We start from the raw sequence: 22,930 nt of genomic DNA, 5'->3' as shown, positions 1-22,930 counted from the left end.
CTGAAAATTTTCAAATGTTGCAGAACTCAGAGCAGGTAATTTTTGATTTAAATGATAAAAGCATTGATAGGATAGAATCTCTCTGAGCGAACTTTCCACAAGAGTTTTCATATTCATACAATCTAATTGTAAGTAAATTAATATACTCATGTTATATATCAAAAGGACTTGAATAGTTTTGCTTTCAAATTATAAAAAATTGGAATTGATGAAATTGGTCACGATCATAACAAAATCATTGTTATATTTATAAAATGTTTAATATCTAAAGATCCGCAACAATCAAATTGTCTTTTGGGAGAAAATGATTGAAAACAATAATAAACAATATGGCTGATTTGTAAAAACAAATCAACACCATACTTTACACATGGCATTTCAATTGACAAAATGAATATATATATATATATATATAACTAAATAAAATGCATTTTATAAATACTTTTAGGAAAGCATTGAAGAAATTATAAAGAATGGTTGGGATGCCCTTTAAGGGCATAATCTGAATGAAATCACAAAAATAATTCGAAATGATGAAACAGAAAAACTTTTTCATGAAATCATGTATAAGTCAAAAACGATATTATCATCACAAACAAATTTTGATTTCAACCAAAAAATAAAGCCATCACTTCATAATTTAAGTAAAAATACAAAAGCCTCTGTCCCCTCATGGCCATCGCTCATTTCTCTTTGGTAACATATTTTTTTTAACACATTGTTAATTAAAATTAATTTAAGTTAAAAATATTTTGAAAAAGCATGAAAAATGAGTTCACATTGAACTTTTTTTTTAAAATAACCATTTTTGTGAATGGGAAGAAATATTTCTGTTGGTTCTTTAGAGTAAAGTTATCCACTAACTATCCCTCTCAAATTTAACAGAGTCAGATTGATTTTGTCTAACTTGAATATTTGAATACCTATAGATTAATCTCAAATTTCAATTGATATGATTATTTCTGATTGAATCTGTCCAGAATAGAACGTTACCCACAAAAGCCAGATGGAAGGAGAATTAAAGATAAATATCCAATGGCTTCCTGGTGCAATTCTTCCTGTTCTCATACATAAATCATGTACAGCAGGAAGATTATCAGATATATTGCAATTTTCTTGTTTCGAAAATGAAAAGGTTTATTTATTTTTTAATGGAATAGTTTTAAATCCGGATGAAACTTTAATCAAACAAGGAATTAAAAATGGTGATATCATTGAATGTAAAATTGTAAGTAAAATTCAGAATATTGAAGATTTATTTAAGAAAGAAGATCAAACTATTTCACGAGAAATTGCACGAGTTTTAGATATGCAAACAGATAAATTGAAACCAAGAAATGAAATCAGAAAACTTGATACAAACTCATCATATTCTGATTCAGATTCAGATTCATACCAATTTTTGTTTTTACAAAGTAATGACCTTACTCCATCCAATAATATTTCAACAGAACCTCTTCCGATTATATGGCAAAATGAAGATTATGGCGACACTATCATTAAATTCGGAGCAAATCTAGAAAGTAATCAAAATGAAGATAACTCTGATGCATTTGACGAATTGAAGAAAGCTTTACCAGAAGAATAGAATGCATATAATGTCTTCATATTGTTGTAATTACAACCTATTGTTTTTTTTTTCGTTTATTAAATAAAACGTTTTATGAAACAAATTTTGAACCAACTCAAACAACTTTGATGGAAAATTTTGAGACAATGTGGTTGAATTCATTCAAAACTGATTTGAGTGCATGAACCAATAATAATCATAGAAATATTTCAATTGAAACGGAACAGTATTGAGAGCAAATATCCGGAAAATGTTCGTTTCTAATAAAAGTGAGGTGACCAAATATATTTGAATACATATTTGGAATCTTCAAATAATTTTATTCTTGTTTATATTCATATTATAAATATTATATTCAATAGTATTTGATAATAACTTAATTAATATATTATATTAATAGAATAATAAATTATTTTTAAGAATCATCCGTGCAAAATAATTTTTATAAATTTCACATTTTCAGAGGATACCTTTGAAATAAATGTGTTTTTTATAACGAATTTCAATGCCCATACCCAGAAAATCATTGTTTTGAAGCTGCAAATATTTTTGGAAAAGAATGAAGTTAAGAAACCCCAATACTATAGTGCGTTCAAGAAATGGAATTTGACATTGACCATTATTCATCGAAAACTCAAATCTTTCAAAATATCGAGTTTCAATTATTATATTGATATTTCTATGATAATATTAGATTATAAAATATTCGTATTGCAATTTTTAATACAAAGGTATGTGATTAGCATAAATTTATATTATACTTGATGAGTAATTTTTAAATCATTATCCATATTCAAGAAGTAAATTAACAATTTCTGTGAAATTTCTTGCATACACAGTTTTGTTTTTTTAAATAATTTGTATAATTTCTAAATATTTTATAATTTTATAATCGATGCACCCAGCCAACTTGATGTTTTTCTCCCAGGTAGACAGTTAACCATTGGATTAATGTTTTCTTTATACAACTTTTTTTTAACTCGTACAAAATTCTCTTTGGCAAGCCATAATAATTGATGAGCCGCCATGCAAAGAAATGTACGAACAGATAAAATTTCTTATTTCTTTATCTATGTTCATGATCGAATCATCTAAAATGTCAACAATTCCCTTTTCTTTGAATCCATTTATTTGTCTTCTGAATAACAACAAAACCTTTCATATTAAAGAGTAACTTCTTGTGTTTCATTAATATGTATGTTATGTTGCATTCATGACTTGTTCTTGCTTTAATAAGTTCAGACTCATAGTCATTAGCAACATATGATGTACATCGTATAATGGAATCAATTGAGGGATTAGTCAGATCATTAAAAGGACAACCTCTACTGGAAAGAAAATTTTTAATTCTTTATTCTTCTGTTTTGAGATTACATATTGAAATTTAGAAAATCCATTTAATGAGAACTGAAGTTGACAATTTCAAATTGTGTTGATAAAACTTTCCTTTTTTATAAAATTTGAATAAATAGAGTTTCGATTAGGTTTAAAAACTGTCACTTTATATATAAAGTTTTTAATATCAAATTTGAACCGACCAATTTGTGTTTTGCAAGCAGAAATTTAAAATTTCAGGATGAATGGGAAATGCTTTTATTGCATAATTCCACATCTAGTTAAAATTATTTTTGCAAAAAATTCAATTCTAATATATTCTTTATAACTTGCATCAGTGAGTTTTTACAGAAGATGAAACTTTTTCAAATGTTTAATTCACTTTTGAATTCTGGAAAAATTTTAGCTGAAGTGTTAAAATAATGCAAAAATTAATACAACTCAGAGAAATTATTTTCAACTTAAATGCTGAAAATGTTCATAAGTCAGCACAAGCTGCTATGAATTTATTTCCCAAAAGAAGTTATTCTTATTCTTTTGATCTTATTGTAAGTAAGTTAATATATTCTTATATTGTTTCACATGTCCATGAAAAAGAGATTTATTTTTTCCTAAGTTTTCTTCAAGTTATATCAAGAGAAGGAAGTAATGATATCATTAAAGTTTTTACAAAATTTCTTCTTGATCAATGTTCGCAAGAATCATATTTTATTCTTAATGAAATGCTTTATCTAAAATTAATTAAACCAGACGTTATTAAAAAGACTAAAAATTTATTTTTTTCACATTACATTTCAGAGAGTGTTATTCAAGAATCAAGATATAATCCAGAGCTTAGTTATTTTTTCGATAATTATGATGAACTATCAAAAAATTATTGGTTACTTCATAAGAAGGTAATCAAAAAAGGGGTTAATCCAAATGAAATAGCTAAAATAATTCGAAATGATGAAATAGAAAAGCTTCAAGAAATATCATCCAAACAAAAATTTAATTTTAATCAAACAGTTAATCCATCAATTTATGAAAGATGTTCATTCATTAATAAAAACAATGTTTCACTAATTGATTATGCAGCATTTTTCGGATCAATTCAATGTTTTAAATATTTACTTATAAATGGTGCAAATGTAAGTAATACAGGTAAATATGCACTTGTAGGTGGAAACATTGAAATTATTCATTTATGTGAACAAAATCATTCATCATTTAGAGGTGCATATGAAACAGCAATTATGTTTAATAAATTTGATATCTTTTATTACCTTTATGAAAACAATAAAGAGATACTTAAAAACTTAAATGAAATAGGGAAAATATGTATTAAATATAATAACTATGAACTTTTAACATTTTTAGAAAAAGAAGGAATGAAAACAGATGAATCATTGATAAATGAGGCAGCAAGAAATGGTGATTTATTTCTTGTTATATATTATCACCAAAATTTTAAATTACCTCAAAATATTCTTGGTTTTGCATCTAAATCCGAAAATATTGAGATTATAAAATATATTTTAGGAACAAAAGAATCTGATGTGAATGCTAAATTTGATTTTTTAGAATAATATTTGGTAATTTTTTAATTTATTTCTAACAGCACTTATATTTGCAGTGGAAAATTGTCACATAGAAACTTTAAAATTACTTCTTAAACATAAGGAAATTGATGTTAATGTTAAAGATATTTATTTGTTTTGTTTGATATTTATTTTAATAATTTAATATTTCAAAATAATATTAGGAATTTGTAGCAATTATTTCATACAGCAATTATGATAGCATATGAAAAACGAAATTCATTTATGTTAAAATTACTCCTTGAACAAAAAGGAATTGATGTTAATACTAAGGGTATATAAATATTTTATTTAAAATATGTTTTGATGATTTGATGTTTCAAAATAATATTAGGAAATTATAAAAATTTTTTAGAACAATACTTATACAAGCAACTAAAAAAGGATATGTAAAAATAGTGAAATTGTTTCTTGAACATGAAGGTATTGATGTTAATGTTAAAGATTTTTTTTTGTTTTGTTTGATATTTATTTTAGTGATTTAATATTTCAAAATAATATTTGGAAATTATTATAATTATTTAAAACAGCACTTATTTATGCAGCTGAAGGTGATGACACAAAAACAGTCGAATTACTTCTACAACATAAGGAAATTGATGTTAATGCTCAAGATATTTATTTGAATTGTTTAATATTTATTTTAGTGATTTAATATTTCAAAATAATATTAGGAAATTATTATAATTATTTAAAACAGCACTTATGTATGCAGCTAAATATGGTTACGCAGAAACAATCGAATTACTTCTACAACAAAAGAATATTAATGTTAATGCTCAAGATATTTATTTGATTTGTTTAATATTTGTTTTAATGATTTAATATTTCAAAATAATATTTGGAAATTATTATAATTATTTGAAACAGCACTTATGTATGCAGTTATGAATGATTATAACCCGAATATTTTCAATGTACTTGTTGAACATGAAGGTATTGATGTTAATATTAAAAATACTTAATTGCTTTGTTTAATATTTATTTTAATAATTCCATATTTCAAAATAATATTTGGAAATTATTATAATTATTTGAAACAGCACTTTCTTTAATTTATGATCCATACTGTGATCTTGATAGTGATTATTATTATAGATACTATGTAGATACTCTTCTTCAAATAATAAACAAAAACTAACTTGTTATAATTAGTTATTAAATGTTTATTTTATTTTTTTGTTGTTTTTGAGCATGCGAAACAATTTAATGGATTTAAATTTTTGACTTGACTGAAACAGATATTTATATCAAAAATATTGGTTTGGTACAGTTGTCTTCCACTCGCTAGTGACCAGCAACTTGGGGTAAATTTTCGTTTGACTTTTTCCATCATATCACTATGTATAGTTGAAATTGCCAATTATTATTAAAAAAATGATTATTCATATTTTAAAATAGTAAAAATTAAATTAGAAATAAGAACAAATGTAATAAAATGTGTTTTACAATGAGTTTTATTTCCCATTCATTTATGGATTTGAGACATTGTTAAAGAGGATTTTTAAACACATATTTAAAAAACATTTTTAACATTCTTTAAATTTTACTAATTAATCATTTTAAGAACACATTTTAAGATTTCTTTGACATCTTATTATGGAACTTCAAAATTGTTTGTTCCAAAGTTTTTACCTTTTTTTCTAAATCAAGTTTTTCTGCTACTTCCCAATTAACCTTTTTTTGTAAGGACAAAAAGTTCATATAAACATACGCATACGCAATGTTCTCGTCCACGCTTTTGGACTTTCCTCTTTTTAATGATGTCACGCTAAATTTGGAGAATGTCTTCATAAAAACGTCATAAGACAGGTCTACAAACAGCTCAAGCTCATCCGCTGAAGGATGATCAGCGTTAAAAGCGTCAGCAACTTCAGCAATTTTTGGCAATGTAATATTCTTTTTAAATTCTTCAAGTAATTGCAAATGCTTTGTTGATGTTGATTTGTCTTTATATTCAATCGTTTGTAATGTTAATGGTTCTGGTAAATATAAACTTTTACATAAATCTAATGCGCCTTTCTTCACTCGACTATATCGAATAAGATGGGCGTCTGAAACAGAACAGCGCTCTAAGACATGCGAGCCACAAACATTGGCATTCATCCAGACTCCAGTGACCCTTTCCCATACAAAACCTTTGGGCATCCCATAAAACTGCCAAAGTAAATTGGAGAACGTTTGGCTCATGTTGTTTTTGATGGACTCTTTGTTGATAAGGTTACTCGATGATGAGAAAAGAGTCACGTTAAACCCGGAAAGTTGAGGTGGGGTGGCTAAGGACATATCCATAGAGGTCCAAAATGGAATATTTGGAAGATATGGATCAGGTGTAAATTCAAGTTGAACATAAACATCAAGCATAAGAGTAAGATCTTTAAAGGTGATGTTAAAGGCTGGAACTGATTTAAGAGCAATAAGAGCATTGAGAAGAAATGAAGGATAATAAATGGCTTTGACTTCAAATAAAAATGAGTCTTTGGATGGAAGTGGTTGCGTTGGAACAGAAACTTGTGTGATTTGTGGTGCAATATCTCCAATTTCGAGAGAATTTAAAACAATGGAAGTGAAATAAGGAACTGGATTATTGTCAAGAACCCATTGAAGTTTTTCTTTAAAGGAATCAACACGATGTTGTGGAAAGAGATGAGGCCAAATTAATGATAAAAGTTGAGAAAACCAATTTGCAGGTTCTTGTTCATGAACAGGGAGTGAGTTGATTATTGAATCAATTTCCTTTCTCGTGTTAAGCTGTGAATAAGGAGTTGATATATCAATGAGATATAAAAAAGGGATTAAAATCAAACATAAGTAAAAATATCCTTTGTGCGCAAAAAGAATAGAAAGCAACACGATAGAGAACAAAAGAGCATATCGTTGGAAAAGTTGTTTATGTGGTGCCCATTGGTTTGAGCTCGGAGCCTTCATCTGATGGCGGCCGTTAATTCCAATTACTGGTGTCACTTTTCAAAATAAAAGAACTGAAGAAATCCTTAATTCTCCAAATTCCTCTTTTTACAAAAATATTATAGTATGCTATTTCGTTATTTCCTAAGATAGATTGTTTATTTATTTTATAGATATGATCATCAATTGATGTTTTCGTTCTGCCTCTACGGATCAAACTTTTGATACTTTTGAAGTGCATGATCTGAAAGATCCTCCTGAAGAAGAGGATCTTTCACCTTGTCAGTATAAAATATTGGAGGAATAAGATTTCCAATTGCTTTATTTTGCACCTTCGCTTTTTCGCCCCCGTTGCTTGAATTTACCTTTTTCGAACAGCCTTTATTTAAATATTTTGAAATTATACATCCAATGAGTAATAAAAAACATACAGAAGCAAACACAATGCCCAAAATTAAAGGTGTTTCAAGTCCTGATTCACTGTTTAATATAGTCTGTGGAGTTGTTACATTTTGGTTTCCTAAAATCATCTTTCTGTATTTTTATCTTTCATGAGACGATCAAAAAAAGGTTAAAATTTTCATCGTTTTTTGCAGTTGGAATCAAAACTTCAAAAATTCGTCTTGCTTGTTTACGCTTAGGTTTTTGAAGTGAAGATGTTTCTGGTGTAAGAACTGGTTTTGATTTATAAAATAACATATTTGAATTTTAAAAGATTGAAACATATTTTGAAATTTGTCGATCAAAATACAAAAAAAAAAAAAATCTATTTTATATTTATTACCTAATAAAAATTATGAAAAGCGATTTGAAACAGCCTATGATTAAATTGTAATCAATTTTTGATATCACAATCACTTTGTTCCTTTAAGTGTGCAAGGTAAACTCATCACATGTTTGTTCAGTTATGTCCACGACAAACCCAATTTGTTGAGAAAACAGGTAATTTCTTGAGATTCTTTTCTTCACAAAATGTACACTGACAACAATAAGCGCACCATCCAGGAGCTTGAATCAAGTTTTTGTATACTGTTTCTGGGTAATTATTTCTTAGGAAAAGATAATTTGTTGATTTTTTCCATCTTGAATTCATAAATCTTTTAACTGCAAAATCACAATGAATGCAATATAAGTTTGAACAGAAATGAGGTCCGTTTTCATTATTTGTAATACCTTCAGGTAAATCGACTCCTCCTAAACAAATTACTGTACATTTCTTTGTTGTAGGTGTATTTGGTTCAAAAGCGCCTGTACTCCCAGCAGGTAAGCTACTACTAATAGTTAGGTTGTGACTGCTTGAATTTGAATCTTTTTCATAATATGAGTTAGAAGGAAATTGTGTCTTTTTACCTCCCTTGAACATTGAATTAAACTCAAAGTCATCACTTTCACCAAGTAGTTCTTGGATAATTTGCATGTCATCCTCATTCAAATCGCTCATATCCACACCTTTATAAACATTTGAAAACTAAATTGAATCGAATCCGAACAAAATACAACTCAAAAAGTTAATACCGAAAATCCGCTAAAAGTATTTCACATAACATGTCCATTCAAAATTTATAAGAAAAAATGCTCCCGTTCTTTCTAGCACCATTATTTAATTATCCTGAACAGGATTTCCAAAGCTACGAGTATTCGTATTCGTTCGCAATGATATTAATATCAGAAACAACCAACTTTAATTATAAACTTCAACCAGATAGCACATTATATCTTTTCGTATCACCAGGAATTGAGCTTAAATTTAAATCCGGAATTAAGTATCTTAATATTGAGGTTCAAGAAACTGATTTTAAGCAAGTTACAACTCTAAATGAAAGTACACCTTTCGATAGAATTTCTTTTGGAAACTACCGTGGAAGGGTTGTAGTAACAACAACCCAAGAGGTGACAATTCAGGTTTCTGCCGTTCAGAAGCAATATAATGTAAATCAACATTACACAATTTATCCAGAAGAAAACGAAGAAACCAAAGAAAGCGATCAACCCACGGAAGTCGAGGAACCCAAAGAAACGGAGGAAGTCAAAGAAACAGAAGAGATCAAAGAAACCGAAGAAATTAAGGAAACTGAACAAGTTAAAGAAACAGAAGAGATTAAGGAAACTGAACAAATTAAAGAAACAGAAGAGATTAAGGAAACCGAAGAAGTCAAAGAAAGTGAATATGTATATACATCCCAACCGAAGACGTATGACCATGAAGGCACCATCCCTATGTTTTCAGTGTTCCCTATGCTTTCGGTGATCGCTTTGGGCACCATTTTCACCGGAATTCTCATTCTTCCATTTGCGTTAATTGTTAAAAAATGCACCAGCAGACCTGAAGAAGAAGAAATGGAATTCGATGACTACAACGACGAAAATCTTCCACCTATCCAAGCAACTGTTTATTTGTCACAAGCCTAAATAAAAATTGGTTTTTGTAACGCTTTGACTTTCAGAAACATTTCCAATTAAAACTTTATGCTGATTTAATTATTTTACAGAAAGAAGAAAATGGAACTTTTGTCTAAACACTTAAGCAGAAGAATAGAAGAAATGTAACTGAAGTAATAGGAATAGTCAATACTTCATTGATAAGTATCAGCGTAGTTTCTTCTGTTTTGATACTTATTTGATTATTCGATTCTTCGTTCAATTTTTATTATTTTCTTTGATTCGAAAAATAGTGAATAATTTCGTCACTTTTGATTTCACTTCACAATTCTACCTGATTTATCAATTGAATAAACCAAAAATGAGTAGTTTACAAATCATATTTCCATGTGTGTTGACGGTTTACATTTAAATATGTTGACAGCAGCATTGAAAATGACCGGTTACTGATTATTTTCAATCCAGAAGCAAACAAATAAAAATGGAAAACGTGGGCTCTTGGTCCACTTGCTACTATGCTTTTGGATCATTGATGTTTCTTCTTTTTATTGTTTTCTTAATTATTACAATAAAAGACTATCGATCTCATCAAGCTAACTCAACTCAGATTCCATATCTTATCGCAGTTATTTCAAGAGGTATTGGTTATACTATTTCAGGAATTATTATCAGCAAGCAAAGTGATGACGATTGGAAAAATTTTTCAATTTTAACAAATGGTTTACCAGGATATATTGTAGCTACAGCTTATTGTTTTATTTTCTTTTCGTGGTGTTCTGTATGTGTTGAATGTCTTGCGAAAACAAATATAAAATTTTTTGATAGCACTAAACTAATTTTAGTTATTTTAATAATTATTATTTGGGCTGCTGAAATTGTTAGTCTTATTTGTTTTTATGTATTTACGCCACGAAGTGGTAACATGCATACAGCACATTATTTTGAAGCATCATTTGCAGTTTTACGAGATTTCGCGATATCAGCAGCTTTTCTTATTTACTTGATAAAGATATGGAAATTGTTTAACAACGCATGTAGTTGCTCATCCACTGAATCAGTTTTGTTTTTCATGTGTTTTTTACTCTTCTTTGCAATGCTCTTAAGAGGCATTTCAATCATTGTTTATATCTTTTTAATAGCGAAAGATGATAAAGGAACACTCGAATGGTCGAAAGGATACTTCGCAGCATTTATTGTTGAGCAAATTATTTTTGAAATTTGTCCGCTTGGTGCCATTTGTATATTTAAGTTATTGTCAGAATGTGTATCAAAGAAACACCAACAAAATGATTTTGTTCATTTTGAAGATGCATAACTTTAAATTAATAAATATTGTATATTTTCATGTTTAATATTTAATGATTTATTTGATTTCTTCGTATTTTTATATTCCAGATTTAAAAAAAAATTTAATCATTCAAAATTCCTTAAATTATATAGATATAAAATCCTTTATTGCTATATTAATGAATAAATATTAGAAATTTAAAATACTTAATATCCTTCTGAGAATTATGATTTAATATGATTTTATGAAAATAAAAAATATCAAAAAACAATTTAACAGAATTTAAGTATTTATTCCTTATTTTAACAATAAAATTGTCTTCGTTGAAATCTTTTGCAAATGGATCTTCTTCAATATCATTTTTAGAATATCCAATCGAAAAATCAATTGCTTTGTTTTAATTTTCATTATTATATTTCGATTCCTTATCAGTTTTTTGTCGTTTATTTCGAATACGAATTAATATTATAATAAGTATCGAAACAAGAACAATTACTCCAATAATAACTCCAATGATAATAGAAATATATGTTTTATCTTCGTTATTCATTTCATTATTTTCATAAACAAAATAAAAATTGGAATAAAATGTTAAATATTTGGAATAAATAATAATTATGTAATCATATTATATAAATGATGTTGGAATATATATAAATGTTGAAATATAAAATGTAAATACTTAATGATTTTGTAAATGATAAAATATATGACACAATAAATGAATGTGTTAAAGTTATATATGATGAAAATGTATTTGAAATATAAAATGTATTTGTTTCAGTAAATGTATATGAATTGGAAAATGTATGGCTTTGTGTAAATACATTTGATTCAGTAAGCGTGTTACTTTGTGAAAATGTATTTGATTCAGTAAATGTATTACTTTTTGTGAATGTTAATGTTGGAGGAAGACATTCATCAACTATTCCTTTGGTTATATTTAATTCTCCAAATGTTTCATCTTGATATGTTTCATTTACCATAATTGTTGTTGCTAAAACATTATTAAAACAATTATTTCCAATTGTTGGTGAAGTCTCGCCATAAAAATAAATACATTTCAGTGATGCACAACCTGAAAATGCATAATTTCCGATATTTTTAACATTTTTACCAATGATAATTGTAATTAAATTTTTACATAAATAAAAAACTAACGATTGAATAACCGTAATGGAATTTGGGATTATGAAACTTATAAATGAACAACTAATGAATGCAGAATTTTTTATTGTATTTACATTATTTCCAAATGATATTGATAGTAAATAATTGCATGAATCAAATGCACATGATTCAATTGAAGTCACTGAATTTGGAATTTTGAATGTTTCACTGTAATTTCCAATTGGATAACTAATGAGTGTTTTAATTCCTATATCATATAAAACGCCATCATTTTCATAATTAGAGAAATATAAATTTTCTTTGGAAATTTTTATGAATTGAAGACTTTTACAGCGAAGAAATGGATTTGATGATATTGAAGAAACTGTACTTGGAATTGTAACATCTTTAAGATTATAACAAATTTGAAACACCTTCTTCAAAAAATACTGTTTCAAGACCAGTACATCCAAGAAATACATTTGACCCAACTGTTGTAAGAGGACTTTTAATTGTTACACTCTTTAATGAATAGCAGGAATGAAATGCATATGACCCAATATATGTAATGCCTTCTCTAAATGACAAATTGACAACATAAGAGCAATATTAAAATGCGTATGACCCAACTGAAATGACTGAATCAGCAATCGAAACGGTACTTAATTCCTTCCATCGATAAAAAGAATAATCTGGTATCTCAGTAATTTCATTTGAAATGATGAGATGTTTTGTGCTATTTTGGTAATCACTTGTAAAATCAGTTGAATTAATTAGTTAATGTTAATGTTTCTTCATCAAATATTTGTGTTGAAAATGTGAAAAATAAAAGAAATATCAATATAAAAATAAATTTAATAATTGTGTTTTCTTTTATTTGCTGACTTAGAAGACAAAAATTAGATTTAAAAGAAAAATAAAAACATGTATTTTTAAATAGAGTCTCAAGCAAAATGAACAAACATGACACGAATAAGGGCAATAGCTTGATTTTTTGATTATAATTAGATAGGGTATTTAGGCTTGAAAATAAAATATCAACTGAATAAATAAGATTTTTCGCATTATAAAAAATTGATTTATTTATTATCTTTAAGATCATAAAGGAGTTATTACGGATATGGGGATTGCAATCAAGATTTTCATGAAATTTGAATGATGGATTTTTGTCAGAATAATGTAAAAAATCATTCATTGTTATTGTCCGAAACAGGATTTGTAACATAGACAAAAATTTCATGAGGTAAATAGATTGTACTCAATCAAATTTACTCGTTGTTCCTGAAGAATGGGTTTCAACATTTTGAGAATTACCCTTTTGAATTTTCTGATATTCTTTGAAATATCGAATTTTTTGTAAGGAGAAAAATGTTTTTCACAAAACGTCTTCTTGGTGGTTTTCTATCGTTGTGAAATATCTATCGTACAACACCATAGCCGCCCGACCAGATATACACGGTTTTTCAAAGATGTCAAACCAAAAATCCATACAGTTAAGATTGGAAGTCATTATTGATGGCCAAGAGAAGCATGGAATTCTTACAGTTACTACCTTGAATGGAAATATTCTTTTAAATTTTTACCAAAGAGAACCAACTGATAAAAAAAATAGGATTTCTAGAGGTACACTTCCAAACTATTATGGAGAACTATCAAGCTACATATCATATAATGTACTACTTGGAGATAACAAGTTTTCTGTTCTGTTTGATGATTTTAACAATTCAGGTTTTACCATTGTTTTCAGCACACAACAAGACTTATCTGATTTCATAAGATTTATCAAGCAAAGAGTTCAGGTTACATCATCTCCCTCAAAGAAATATTTATATTTAATGAATCCAATTGATTTCGGACCATCAAATGCGCATTCCACCTTTATCATGTGTAAAACATCCAAGCACTCTGATGTCAATAATATTCTCAATTATATCAGCAATCTTAATCTTGAAAATAAAGATGATGAAAACCCACTTCCCACACAAAAAGAATTCACTTCTCTTTATGATGCATTCCCTAGCTACGAATCCGAAAACAAAATCGAATATCTCAAACTCAGGTCTTGGAAAACATTTTTCTCCAATTCTTCACTTTTTGAGAACCAAACCGCCTTTTTTGAAGTTGCCAAAAAAGTTGATTCACATCTTTCTAAATTTACTGAATTAAATGCGAAACACATTGAAACCATTCGTAATGTTATTCTTACTTATTCTAATTATAACTATGATGGTTCTAAATTTTTAATTGAAAATGTTCGTTTTCTATTTCCAATATTTGATGCGTATGTCAGCGAATATGGTGATGAATATGACAATGACCAATGCGAGGAATCAATATTTAAAGCATTATGCCGAATATATAATTACGGGTTATTTTCGGAATATGATTCAGCACAACGACAAAAAAGTATTTCATTAACATTTATAACACTTTGCGAAGAAATCAACAAAAATGTGCCCGATCTTATATCTTTTTTATATGAAAAAGGTGTTGTTTCATTTGATTTCTTGATTAATGATTGTTGGAGTTGGTTCATAAATTTGTTTGATGTAAAAGATCTTAAAAAAATTTGGTTCCAAATACCAAAATATAAAAACGAAAACGAATTTTTAATATGTTTCATTACCGCAATGTTGTTAAAGTTATGCCCAGAACTGGAAAAAATATCACCGCTAAATGAAGAGTTGTTCTTAAAATATTTCGAAAATATAAAGGGCGTGTTAAAGGATGATGTTGACATGCTAATGACATTGTCTTGGAAATTAAAGAAAAAGTGGTTCAAAGAGGAAAATAAGGAAGAAAAGTGAAGTGAATTTAAATAGTTTATATAAAAGTGTACCGTGTAAACTATTCTATGTTAAATCTGTCAAATAAATATTTAATGTCTAAACATTATCTTATGTTTGTTTTGCTAAATTAATGTTTATGTAATTTTTAGTGTACATTTAGTTAGAGCAAAACACTCACAAAAAAAATTAATTCACACGAAATTTCAATTTTTTGTTATAACAGCCTGACGCAGCAAAAAAAAATATTCTGTAGAATCAATTTTATTTTTTATACTCTGCCATTTTCGGTTTAAAAAAAAATTTTGTAATCGAGGTATTAATGAATCAGGAATGTCACATAGTTATGAAATGTATTTTGTTGGTTGAAACTCCCCACTGGGTAAATTATCTTATAGTTAACTGCATGACTGATAGTAATAAGAGTTTTGAGAAAATCTTCAAATAATCTAGAAAATTTGTATTTAATTAATTAAAAATTTCTGTGGGTGTTTTATGTGATATGAAGTTATATATCTTTCTGTGAAAAATTATTTTTCTTCTAAAACAATATCTCATACTGATACCAATTATTTCTTTTAGGTGATTCCTTGTAATTTTTTTTTGATCAATTTTCTTATACATCAATTTAGTTAAAACATTAAAGAAAGTTTATGAGTATTTTTTTTTTTAAAAATTGTTCTACCCATTTTTATCACCGTTGATTTTTTGTTGGACGGTTAGCTTGCATCGGAAAAGTAAACTACAGAAAATTGAGGCAAAGTATCGGTTCACCTATGAGAGAAAAAAGTGGCAAAAAGCATGGCAGATCCTGCAGCAAGATATTATGCTATCCAACAAAAAGAAGAAGAACTCAAAAGAAGAGAGAAAGCTCTAAAGAAGGCCAATGTTGAAATTGAAGAAGATACTCATCCACCCAACTTTCCTCCATTTTGTTCTGTTGTATACCACAATATTGCCGAAGAAATTCCGATTGCATCTCAATGGACAATACGTATTGCATTTATAATGATCTTAGCCCTTGCCGTTCTAGTCATAATTAATCTTATTGCTTGTTGCACTACTGGTACTATCAAATTAGGTGGCTCTGGAGCTTCCTATAGCGTAGGTGCAAACATTGTTTTTGGTGTTATCATTGGTATTCTTTCAGTTCCATTAGCATTCAAAATTAATTATTACAAATTGTACACACAAGCCAAAACTAACAATATCACTCTTGGATGGTTTGCACTTCAAGCTATCTTCATTTTATGTTTTGGCTATGCAGCTGTTGGATTGAAGAATAATGGAGTTATTGGTATCATTACAATGCTTGATGCTCTTGCCGCAGGAAGTGGTTTTTGCAAAGTGATATGCATTATATCTGCAGTTCTTTGGGTTCTTGGAACTCTTGTTGAAATCTTTCTATTTGGTCGTGTTATGGTTTTATACAAGGGTTCTGGCGCACCTCAACCAAGCGTCGCTTAAATAACCATTTTTCTAACTTTTTTTTTTCTTTTTTTAGTTCGAAATATCGAAATTTTCCTTTATTCACATAAAAAGTGACAAAATACAACCAATGTCAACACCGGTAACCGATTTTATCTCTTATTTAAGAGATGCGTCTTCAATAGAAGAAGAGAGAACCATCATTGCAAACGAAATGGCAAATATGAGAACTCTTTCAAAAGAAGCTGTTTCTAATCAAAGACCAAATATCGTTGCAAAACTTATCTTTTTGAATTCTATTGGGGAAAATGTATCATGGGGGCAAATAGAAGCTGTTTCACTTATGTCACATAGTTGTCTTTCGCATAAACGAATTGGATATTTGGCTTCATCAATTCTTCTAGATGAACAAAGTGATTTAATGGTTTTAGCTACTCAGACTATTCTTAGTGATTTACAGTCAAACAATACTTTATTTCAATCACTTGCATTATCATTTATTGCAAATGTAGGAACCCCTGAACTTTGTCAAACTGTAGCTTCCGAAGTTGAAAAACGTGTAGCTTCTAAAAATCCGAATGTCGCTAAACGAGCAGCTATGGCAGCTTTACGAATCCTTCGAAAAGTTCCTGATCTTATTTCCACCTTCCGACCTGATATCGTTAAACTACTTTCCAGCAACAAGCATTCCGTGGTTATAGCAGCCATTCATCTTGCTTGTGAGATGATCAAAATAGATCCTAATCTTAAACATAAATGGAAACATTTTGCCAAACCATTTACTAAGCTCCTTCGGGTCATGTCTCTTTCTAAGCCGACAGCCGAACATCGTTTTTCCATTTTCAATGATCCATTTCTTCAAATCAGAGCTATGAAGCTTTTAGGACTCCTTCAGCAACCTTCTGATGAGTTAGATGAAGTTCTTACCTCCGTTGTTACAGCCGTTGACATCAAGCGCAACACAGGACGATCAATTCTGTTTCAAACGGTCGATACGATAAGCCTATCGTCCAAAAAACCGACTTTAATTAGTCTAGCCTTTAATCAAATTGGTCGTTTATTTAACATCCGCGAACCCAATGTAATTTATTCTGCTTTATCTGTTTTTTCACAAGTGTTGTATAGTGATCAAGATTTCATTAATCGTTCATCTACAACTACACTTGCATTGCAACGTTACAAGTCACAAATCGTCCATTGTTTAGATCATCGGGATTATAGTATCCGTCGACGAGCATTGGATGTCATATTAGCATTAGTTGATAAATCTAATGTGGAAACGTTAATCCCCGAAATCATCGAATATCTGCACACCGCAGACTCCGATTTCCGTACTGAGATGGTATCCAAGATCTATTCTTCGGTTATCAGATTTGGCCCAAATCCAACATGGGACTTTGATATCATCCATTTACTCTTTATTAACAATGACGACTACATAACCAATGATATTCTCACTTCATTTTGCGTTATGGTTGCGAAAAACAAATCGTTATTAAATCATGCATTACCATTACTAACCAATACGATGTACGGGTATCCAACCAACCAAACGTTAGTAAATTTAGCGTCATATCTCATTGGTGAATTCGAGACCTCTGATAAAAGTTCAATTGAAACAATGATAAAGATCTTGAAAAATCCACAAACGAAAATCGAAACAAAATGTTATTTAATTACATCATTAACAAAGTTATGTACACGATTTAATCAAATCGACGAAATCGAACCATTATTCCAAGAATTATCCAAAGATATAAACATCGAAATCCAACAACGCGCTGGCGAAATGTTAAACATATTACATAAGAGAGAGCTATGGGACGAAATGTTATTACCACCAGAGTTTGAATCGAATGAAGAAGAACAACAACAACAGCAGCAATCGCCCGAAATCATACAACAAGAAGAAGACTTATTATCATTATCAAGCATTCCGAATAATAATAACAATACGAATAATAATAATAATAATTTGGTCGACGATCTTTTGGATATAACTTCTTTGACACCTGAAACAGTACCAAAAGTTAATCTACAAAATGATAATAATGCAAACGTAAATATAAAAGTTCCTGAAAATGCGATTGAAGTATTGAAGACTTCGGATATCGTTATGTACTTCGAAGTGCAAAAGAATTCGCAAAACGTAAATCAAATCGCAATAAGAGTCACGTTGTATAACTTAAGTAATATCAAAATTACAAAGTTTAACATACAGTACGGAGTACCAAATGGTTGGCAATTAATGGTACAGCAACAAAATAACGACGTACTCGAGCCATGCGGCAACAGTTACATACAGCAAATTTTGATGCTGGCGAGAAACGGCGACGCAGAGTTGGTTATGAAGACGAAAATGAGTTACATGTTCGGTTGCCAGCCTGTGACTACGAATAATACATTAAATAAAATATTATAAATATGTAAAAATTGTACTTTGAATGCGAAATATTATGAAATCGATTTCCATAATTTTTATTAATGTATTGGAAAAATGTATCAAATTGTGGAGGTGCGCCTCAGCTCTGTTTACCATTACATGTTGATGTTTTTTATACAGGATTATGTAATTGGTTATCAAAACAAATTGCAACAAATGCAATTTTCGAAAATGTTTTTATTGGTTTTATTGGCATTTACTCTTTTAATCATTGGAATTGCTATATTTAGTAAAAAATTAACAAAATAATTTCATCTGATGACAAAAATAATATTGAATTGGTTAACCAAGAGAAATTTGATAATTTATTTGCTGATGAAGATAGTAAATGGTCATAATTCACGTTGATTATTGGAATAATAAAAATTTTACAATTTTTTATAAGCGAGTTGGCACTTTTTAATAATTGCTTTATAACCGCTAGTCACTTTTTTCAGTCAATTTTTCGGAATGCAAAAAAAAGCAGCAGAAGAACATTCAAATTTCCAAACACAAAACCTTCGTTTTCCACAAATCGAGTTTTGTATTCCACGAGAAAAATCAGGCCAAGATTCATTTTCCCCATATTGTGGAACTATTATTAAAACACTTCCTGATTATGTTATTCCTTCTGATATCCCGACCACCCTTCTAACGCCATATGTTGAACAATTTGCAACACAACCTGAAGCCTGTCTCACCCAATTTTTAGAAGCCAATCCTAACTTTTCGAATCCAAGAGATTTAGGTCGTATTTTATTTCACACACCAGATCTTTCACCATACGGAGTTGCCATTATTCTATTTGATTCCCAATATTCATCACCTGCCCTTACCTTTTCCTTTATCACTGCCATTGACCTTGACTACATCTCTATAGTCGATGCCATGCGATATATTTTCCAAAAAGTAGCTGTACCAACTCGTACGTCATGCATTAAAGCATTTGCAAGTGCATTTTCCACAGCCTATGGCCTTCGTAATCGTCTCGAGTGGCCATATCTCAGAGTTATTTATGATATTTTTTGCGCAACCATCTGTTTCTTGTTTAGTGATGATAATTTCCATGAATATGTTCAAGCATATAGCTCCTTAAAGAACATCAATGAAACAGTCATCCAACAAATCGGAGCTGAACTCACACAATCGCCTCCAGCCATATTCTTTTCAAATGTGCCGATCAAAGTTAACATCAATGACTCCATATCTGACGTCGCTGAACAAGAAGGACGCTACCGCTCGTCATGGAAGACCAATAAGCTTGTAAAAGAGGGCGAAATGATCACTGTCAAAGATTCTAAAGATAAAATAATTGGTCAAATATCAACAATCGGAGTCATTGCGAAGCAAAGATTCGGCGTATCTAAAAGGCCGTTTTGCTTAACTATGCATAGGTTTGATAACGCTGAATTCGGCACAAAGATTAAGGGTATAGTTGCAAAGCCAAGTAGAAGAACTGCATACTCATTGGCATTCAAGAAAGAAGAACAATTAATGAGATGGATTTCATCGATAAATACGGGATACGTGAAGGATGACTTAAGAACGCTTTATTAAACAAATTTATTTCGAATGTTCTGAATTTGGAACGATGAAACTTTTTCACATGAACGATGACTTTGAATTTTCAAAGCATCCGATTGATGGAAATGAAAGAATTTTCTTATTGAGTGTGACTTACTTCTATATAATTCGTGGGCTTTTACATTTGGCTATTTTTTTCGATTTCGAATAAGGATAATTTAATTTTTAATTGTTTATATATATGTATATGAATAAATAAATTTGTGTATTAAAATCATTGGTGTTTTTGAGTATTTGAGTTGTTTTGATTAACGCTAAAATGTTATTAGAAATTGTTGCTTTTTTTTATTGAATTTTCTGTACTGCTTTGACATCGGCATCTAAGCCTAAAATAAAATTCTCTCTTTTGGATTCGAAAGATTGAAATTTTATGTTTGTCTCTGAATAAACGAATCTTTAGAAACTCCAAATTGTGAGGTCATAATAAAAAGACAATCAGGTCCCTCCAACAAGCGTTTTACAACCATTCAAATCATACAGTTTTAGAAAAAGTGTATCGCTTTTTTTTCCATCAAAACCCAAATAATTCATCATTATGTGAAAATTATCAATTAAATGATTATCCACTTACAATAAAATTTAAGTTTCATCGATGTGCTGATTAAATTTTTATAATCATTTATTTTTTACAGAGATAAACTCATTTGAAAAATTTCGTTTCACGAACAAAATTTTGTTATAAACATCTCAAAAAATGATTATTCATTCTGACGGTTTTTGAGCAATTCAAAAATCGTGATGTTTTTCACAAGCCGAACCTACGCACGATTATTTCGTATTCAAAAAATTTCGAATTATAAAGCCAATGTCAGTCGATCAGCCAGAGCTTAAGCGAGGATGTAAGATTGACAATTTCAGGCTTCTACGCAAGATTGGTCATGGGGGTTATGGAAATATCTTCATAGTCCAAAATTCTGAAGATCATAATTTTTATGCAATGAAAATTGAAAGGTCAGATGTTAAAGGTCGTGGTCTAAAATATGAGATCCGTTTTTCGGCATGTCTTCAGAACTCATTATATTTTCCTCAAGTTTATAAAACTGCTGAAACAGATAAATATCGGTATATTATCATGGAAATCCTTGGACCGTCATTTGCTAATCTCAAAGCCATACTTCCACGTCAAAGATTTTCCAAATATTCAACATTTTATGCAGGATATCATATGTTAAAATGCATTGAAGAGTTACATCGTCGAGGTTTTGCACATCGTGACATCAAGCCAGGCAACTTTCTTCTCCGCCCTAATTTTGAGTATCCGATTTGTTTAATAGATTTTGGACTTTCCCGATCATACGTTGATGGGAAAACAGGGCGAATATTACCACCACGGGATCATCCAGGCTTTGTTGGGACCTCACGTTATGCGTCCATTAATGCCTTAGCAGGTGGTGAACAAATCCTTAAAGACGATCTCATCTCATGGTTCTATACTATGGTCGATATGACCAAAGGACTTCCATGGAGTAGTTCCAAGGATCGCGAGAAGGTCAAGATCGCCAAGAAAAACACCAGCGGCGCATTTTTGTGCAAAGGATTACCAGAGCAAATGATCCAAATCTACGAACACATCAAAACGCTCGACTTTTACTCTAAGCCGGACTATGAGCTGATGTACCATCTGCTTGAGGAGGCGATCGCAGTGGTGAAGAAGGACCGCAAGTGCTTCGACTGGGACAAACTGAAGCGAAGAGACCTGAAGAAGATATCGGGAATAGACATAAGGAACGTGAACGAGGACGGGAAGTGTCCGGTGTTCTATAAGACAAAGGACATCGGAAGCTCTGTATGCACTATACAGTGATATGTGTGTAACATAGAATTGGGTGATAATAAATAAATTATTGCGAAAATGAAATTTTAGATTTGAATGTAAACGAAGAAAGTCGTATATGTACATGAATGTGTAAAAGTTGTATATGTACATGAATGTGTAAAAGTTGTATATGTACATGAATGTGTAAAAGTTGTATATGTATATGAATGTGTAAAAGTTGTATATGTACATGAATGTGTAAAAGTTGTATATGTATATGAATGTGTAAAAGTTGTATATGTACATGAATGTGTAAAAGTTGTATATGTACATGAATGTGTAAAAGTTGTATATGTATATGAATGTGTAAAAGTTGTATATGTATATGAATGTGTAAAAGTTGTATATGTACATGAATGTGTAAAAGTTGTATATGTATATGAATGTGTAAAAGTTGTATATGTACATGAATGTGTAAAAGTTGTATATGTACATGAATGTGTAAAAGTTGTATTTGTGCATTAATGTGTAAAGGTTGTATTTGTACATGAATGTGTAAAAGTTGTATATGTATATGAATGTGTAAAAGTTGTATTTGTACATGAATGTGTAAAAGTCATATTTAAGCACGAAATTATCGAAAGATAAATAACGAAACAAAAATTAAAATGTGGTAAAAATTAATATTAATCACTCCTTCAACAAGAAGGACTTTAGGTGTTTCTGTGTGCGAAATTGCATTTAAATTTTGGCTCATTATGTATAGCGTCACAAAAAAAATACTT

General features: G+C 29.5%; 6 protein-coding genes across 6 annotated transcripts; 5 read left to right on the top strand and 1 right to left on the bottom strand.

Moving 5' to 3' along the window:
- Positions 1-6,060: 6,060 nt before the first annotated feature.
- GO595_003579 (uncharacterized protein) lies at positions 6,061-7,413 on the bottom strand (the record flags this gene model as incomplete). The annotated part of the gene is made up of 1 exon (XM_067916615.1): positions 6,061-7,413. One exon carries the CDS (start codon positions 7,411-7,413, stop codon positions 6,061-6,063), a length of 1,353 nt encoding a protein of 450 aa, XP_067776245.1.
- A 1,551-nt stretch (positions 7,414-8,964) lies between these two features.
- GO595_003578 (Oocyte zinc finger protein XlCOF7.1) lies at positions 8,965-9,801 on the top strand (the record flags this gene model as incomplete). The annotated part of the gene is made up of 1 exon (XM_067916614.1): positions 8,965-9,801. One exon carries the CDS (start codon positions 8,965-8,967, stop codon positions 9,799-9,801), a length of 837 nt encoding a protein of 278 aa, XP_067776244.1.
- A 5,955-nt stretch (positions 9,802-15,756) lies between these two features.
- On the top strand, positions 15,757-16,422 carry GO595_003577 (secretory carrier-associated membrane protein 1-like; the record flags this gene model as incomplete). Its single annotated transcript, XM_067916613.1, has 1 exon — positions 15,757-16,422. One exon carries the CDS (start codon positions 15,757-15,759, stop codon positions 16,420-16,422), a length of 666 nt encoding a protein of 221 aa, XP_067776243.1.
- A 91-nt stretch (positions 16,423-16,513) lies between these two features.
- GO595_003576 (Adaptin N terminal region family protein) lies at positions 16,514-18,805 on the top strand (the record flags this gene model as incomplete). Its single annotated transcript, XM_067916612.1, has 1 exon — positions 16,514-18,805. One exon carries the CDS (start codon positions 16,514-16,516, stop codon positions 18,803-18,805), a length of 2,292 nt encoding a protein of 763 aa, XP_067776242.1.
- A 471-nt stretch (positions 18,806-19,276) lies between these two features.
- Positions 19,277-20,362, top strand: GO595_003575 (uncharacterized protein; the record flags this gene model as incomplete). Its single annotated transcript, XM_067916610.1, has 1 exon — positions 19,277-20,362. One exon carries the CDS (start codon positions 19,277-19,279, stop codon positions 20,360-20,362), a length of 1,086 nt encoding a protein of 361 aa, XP_067776241.1.
- An 832-nt stretch (positions 20,363-21,194) lies between these two features.
- GO595_003574 (CK1 family protein kinase) lies at positions 21,195-22,193 on the top strand (the record flags this gene model as incomplete). The annotated part of the gene is made up of 1 exon (XM_067916609.1): positions 21,195-22,193. The coding sequence occupies one exon, from the start codon at positions 21,195-21,197 to the stop codon at positions 22,191-22,193; it is 999 nt and encodes a 332-aa protein (XP_067776240.1).
- Between the last annotated feature and the right edge of the window lie 737 nt (positions 22,194-22,930).

The sequence above is a fragment of the Histomonas meleagridis genome, assembly GCF_020186115.1.
Source record: "Histomonas meleagridis strain 2922-C6/04-10x chromosome Unknown contig_21, whole genome shotgun sequence".
Taxonomy (NCBI): domain Eukaryota; phylum Parabasalia; order Tritrichomonadida; family Dientamoebidae; genus Histomonas; species Histomonas meleagridis.
Note: the sequence above shows the minus strand (reverse complement) of the source record. Positions and strands in the feature narration are given on the sequence as shown.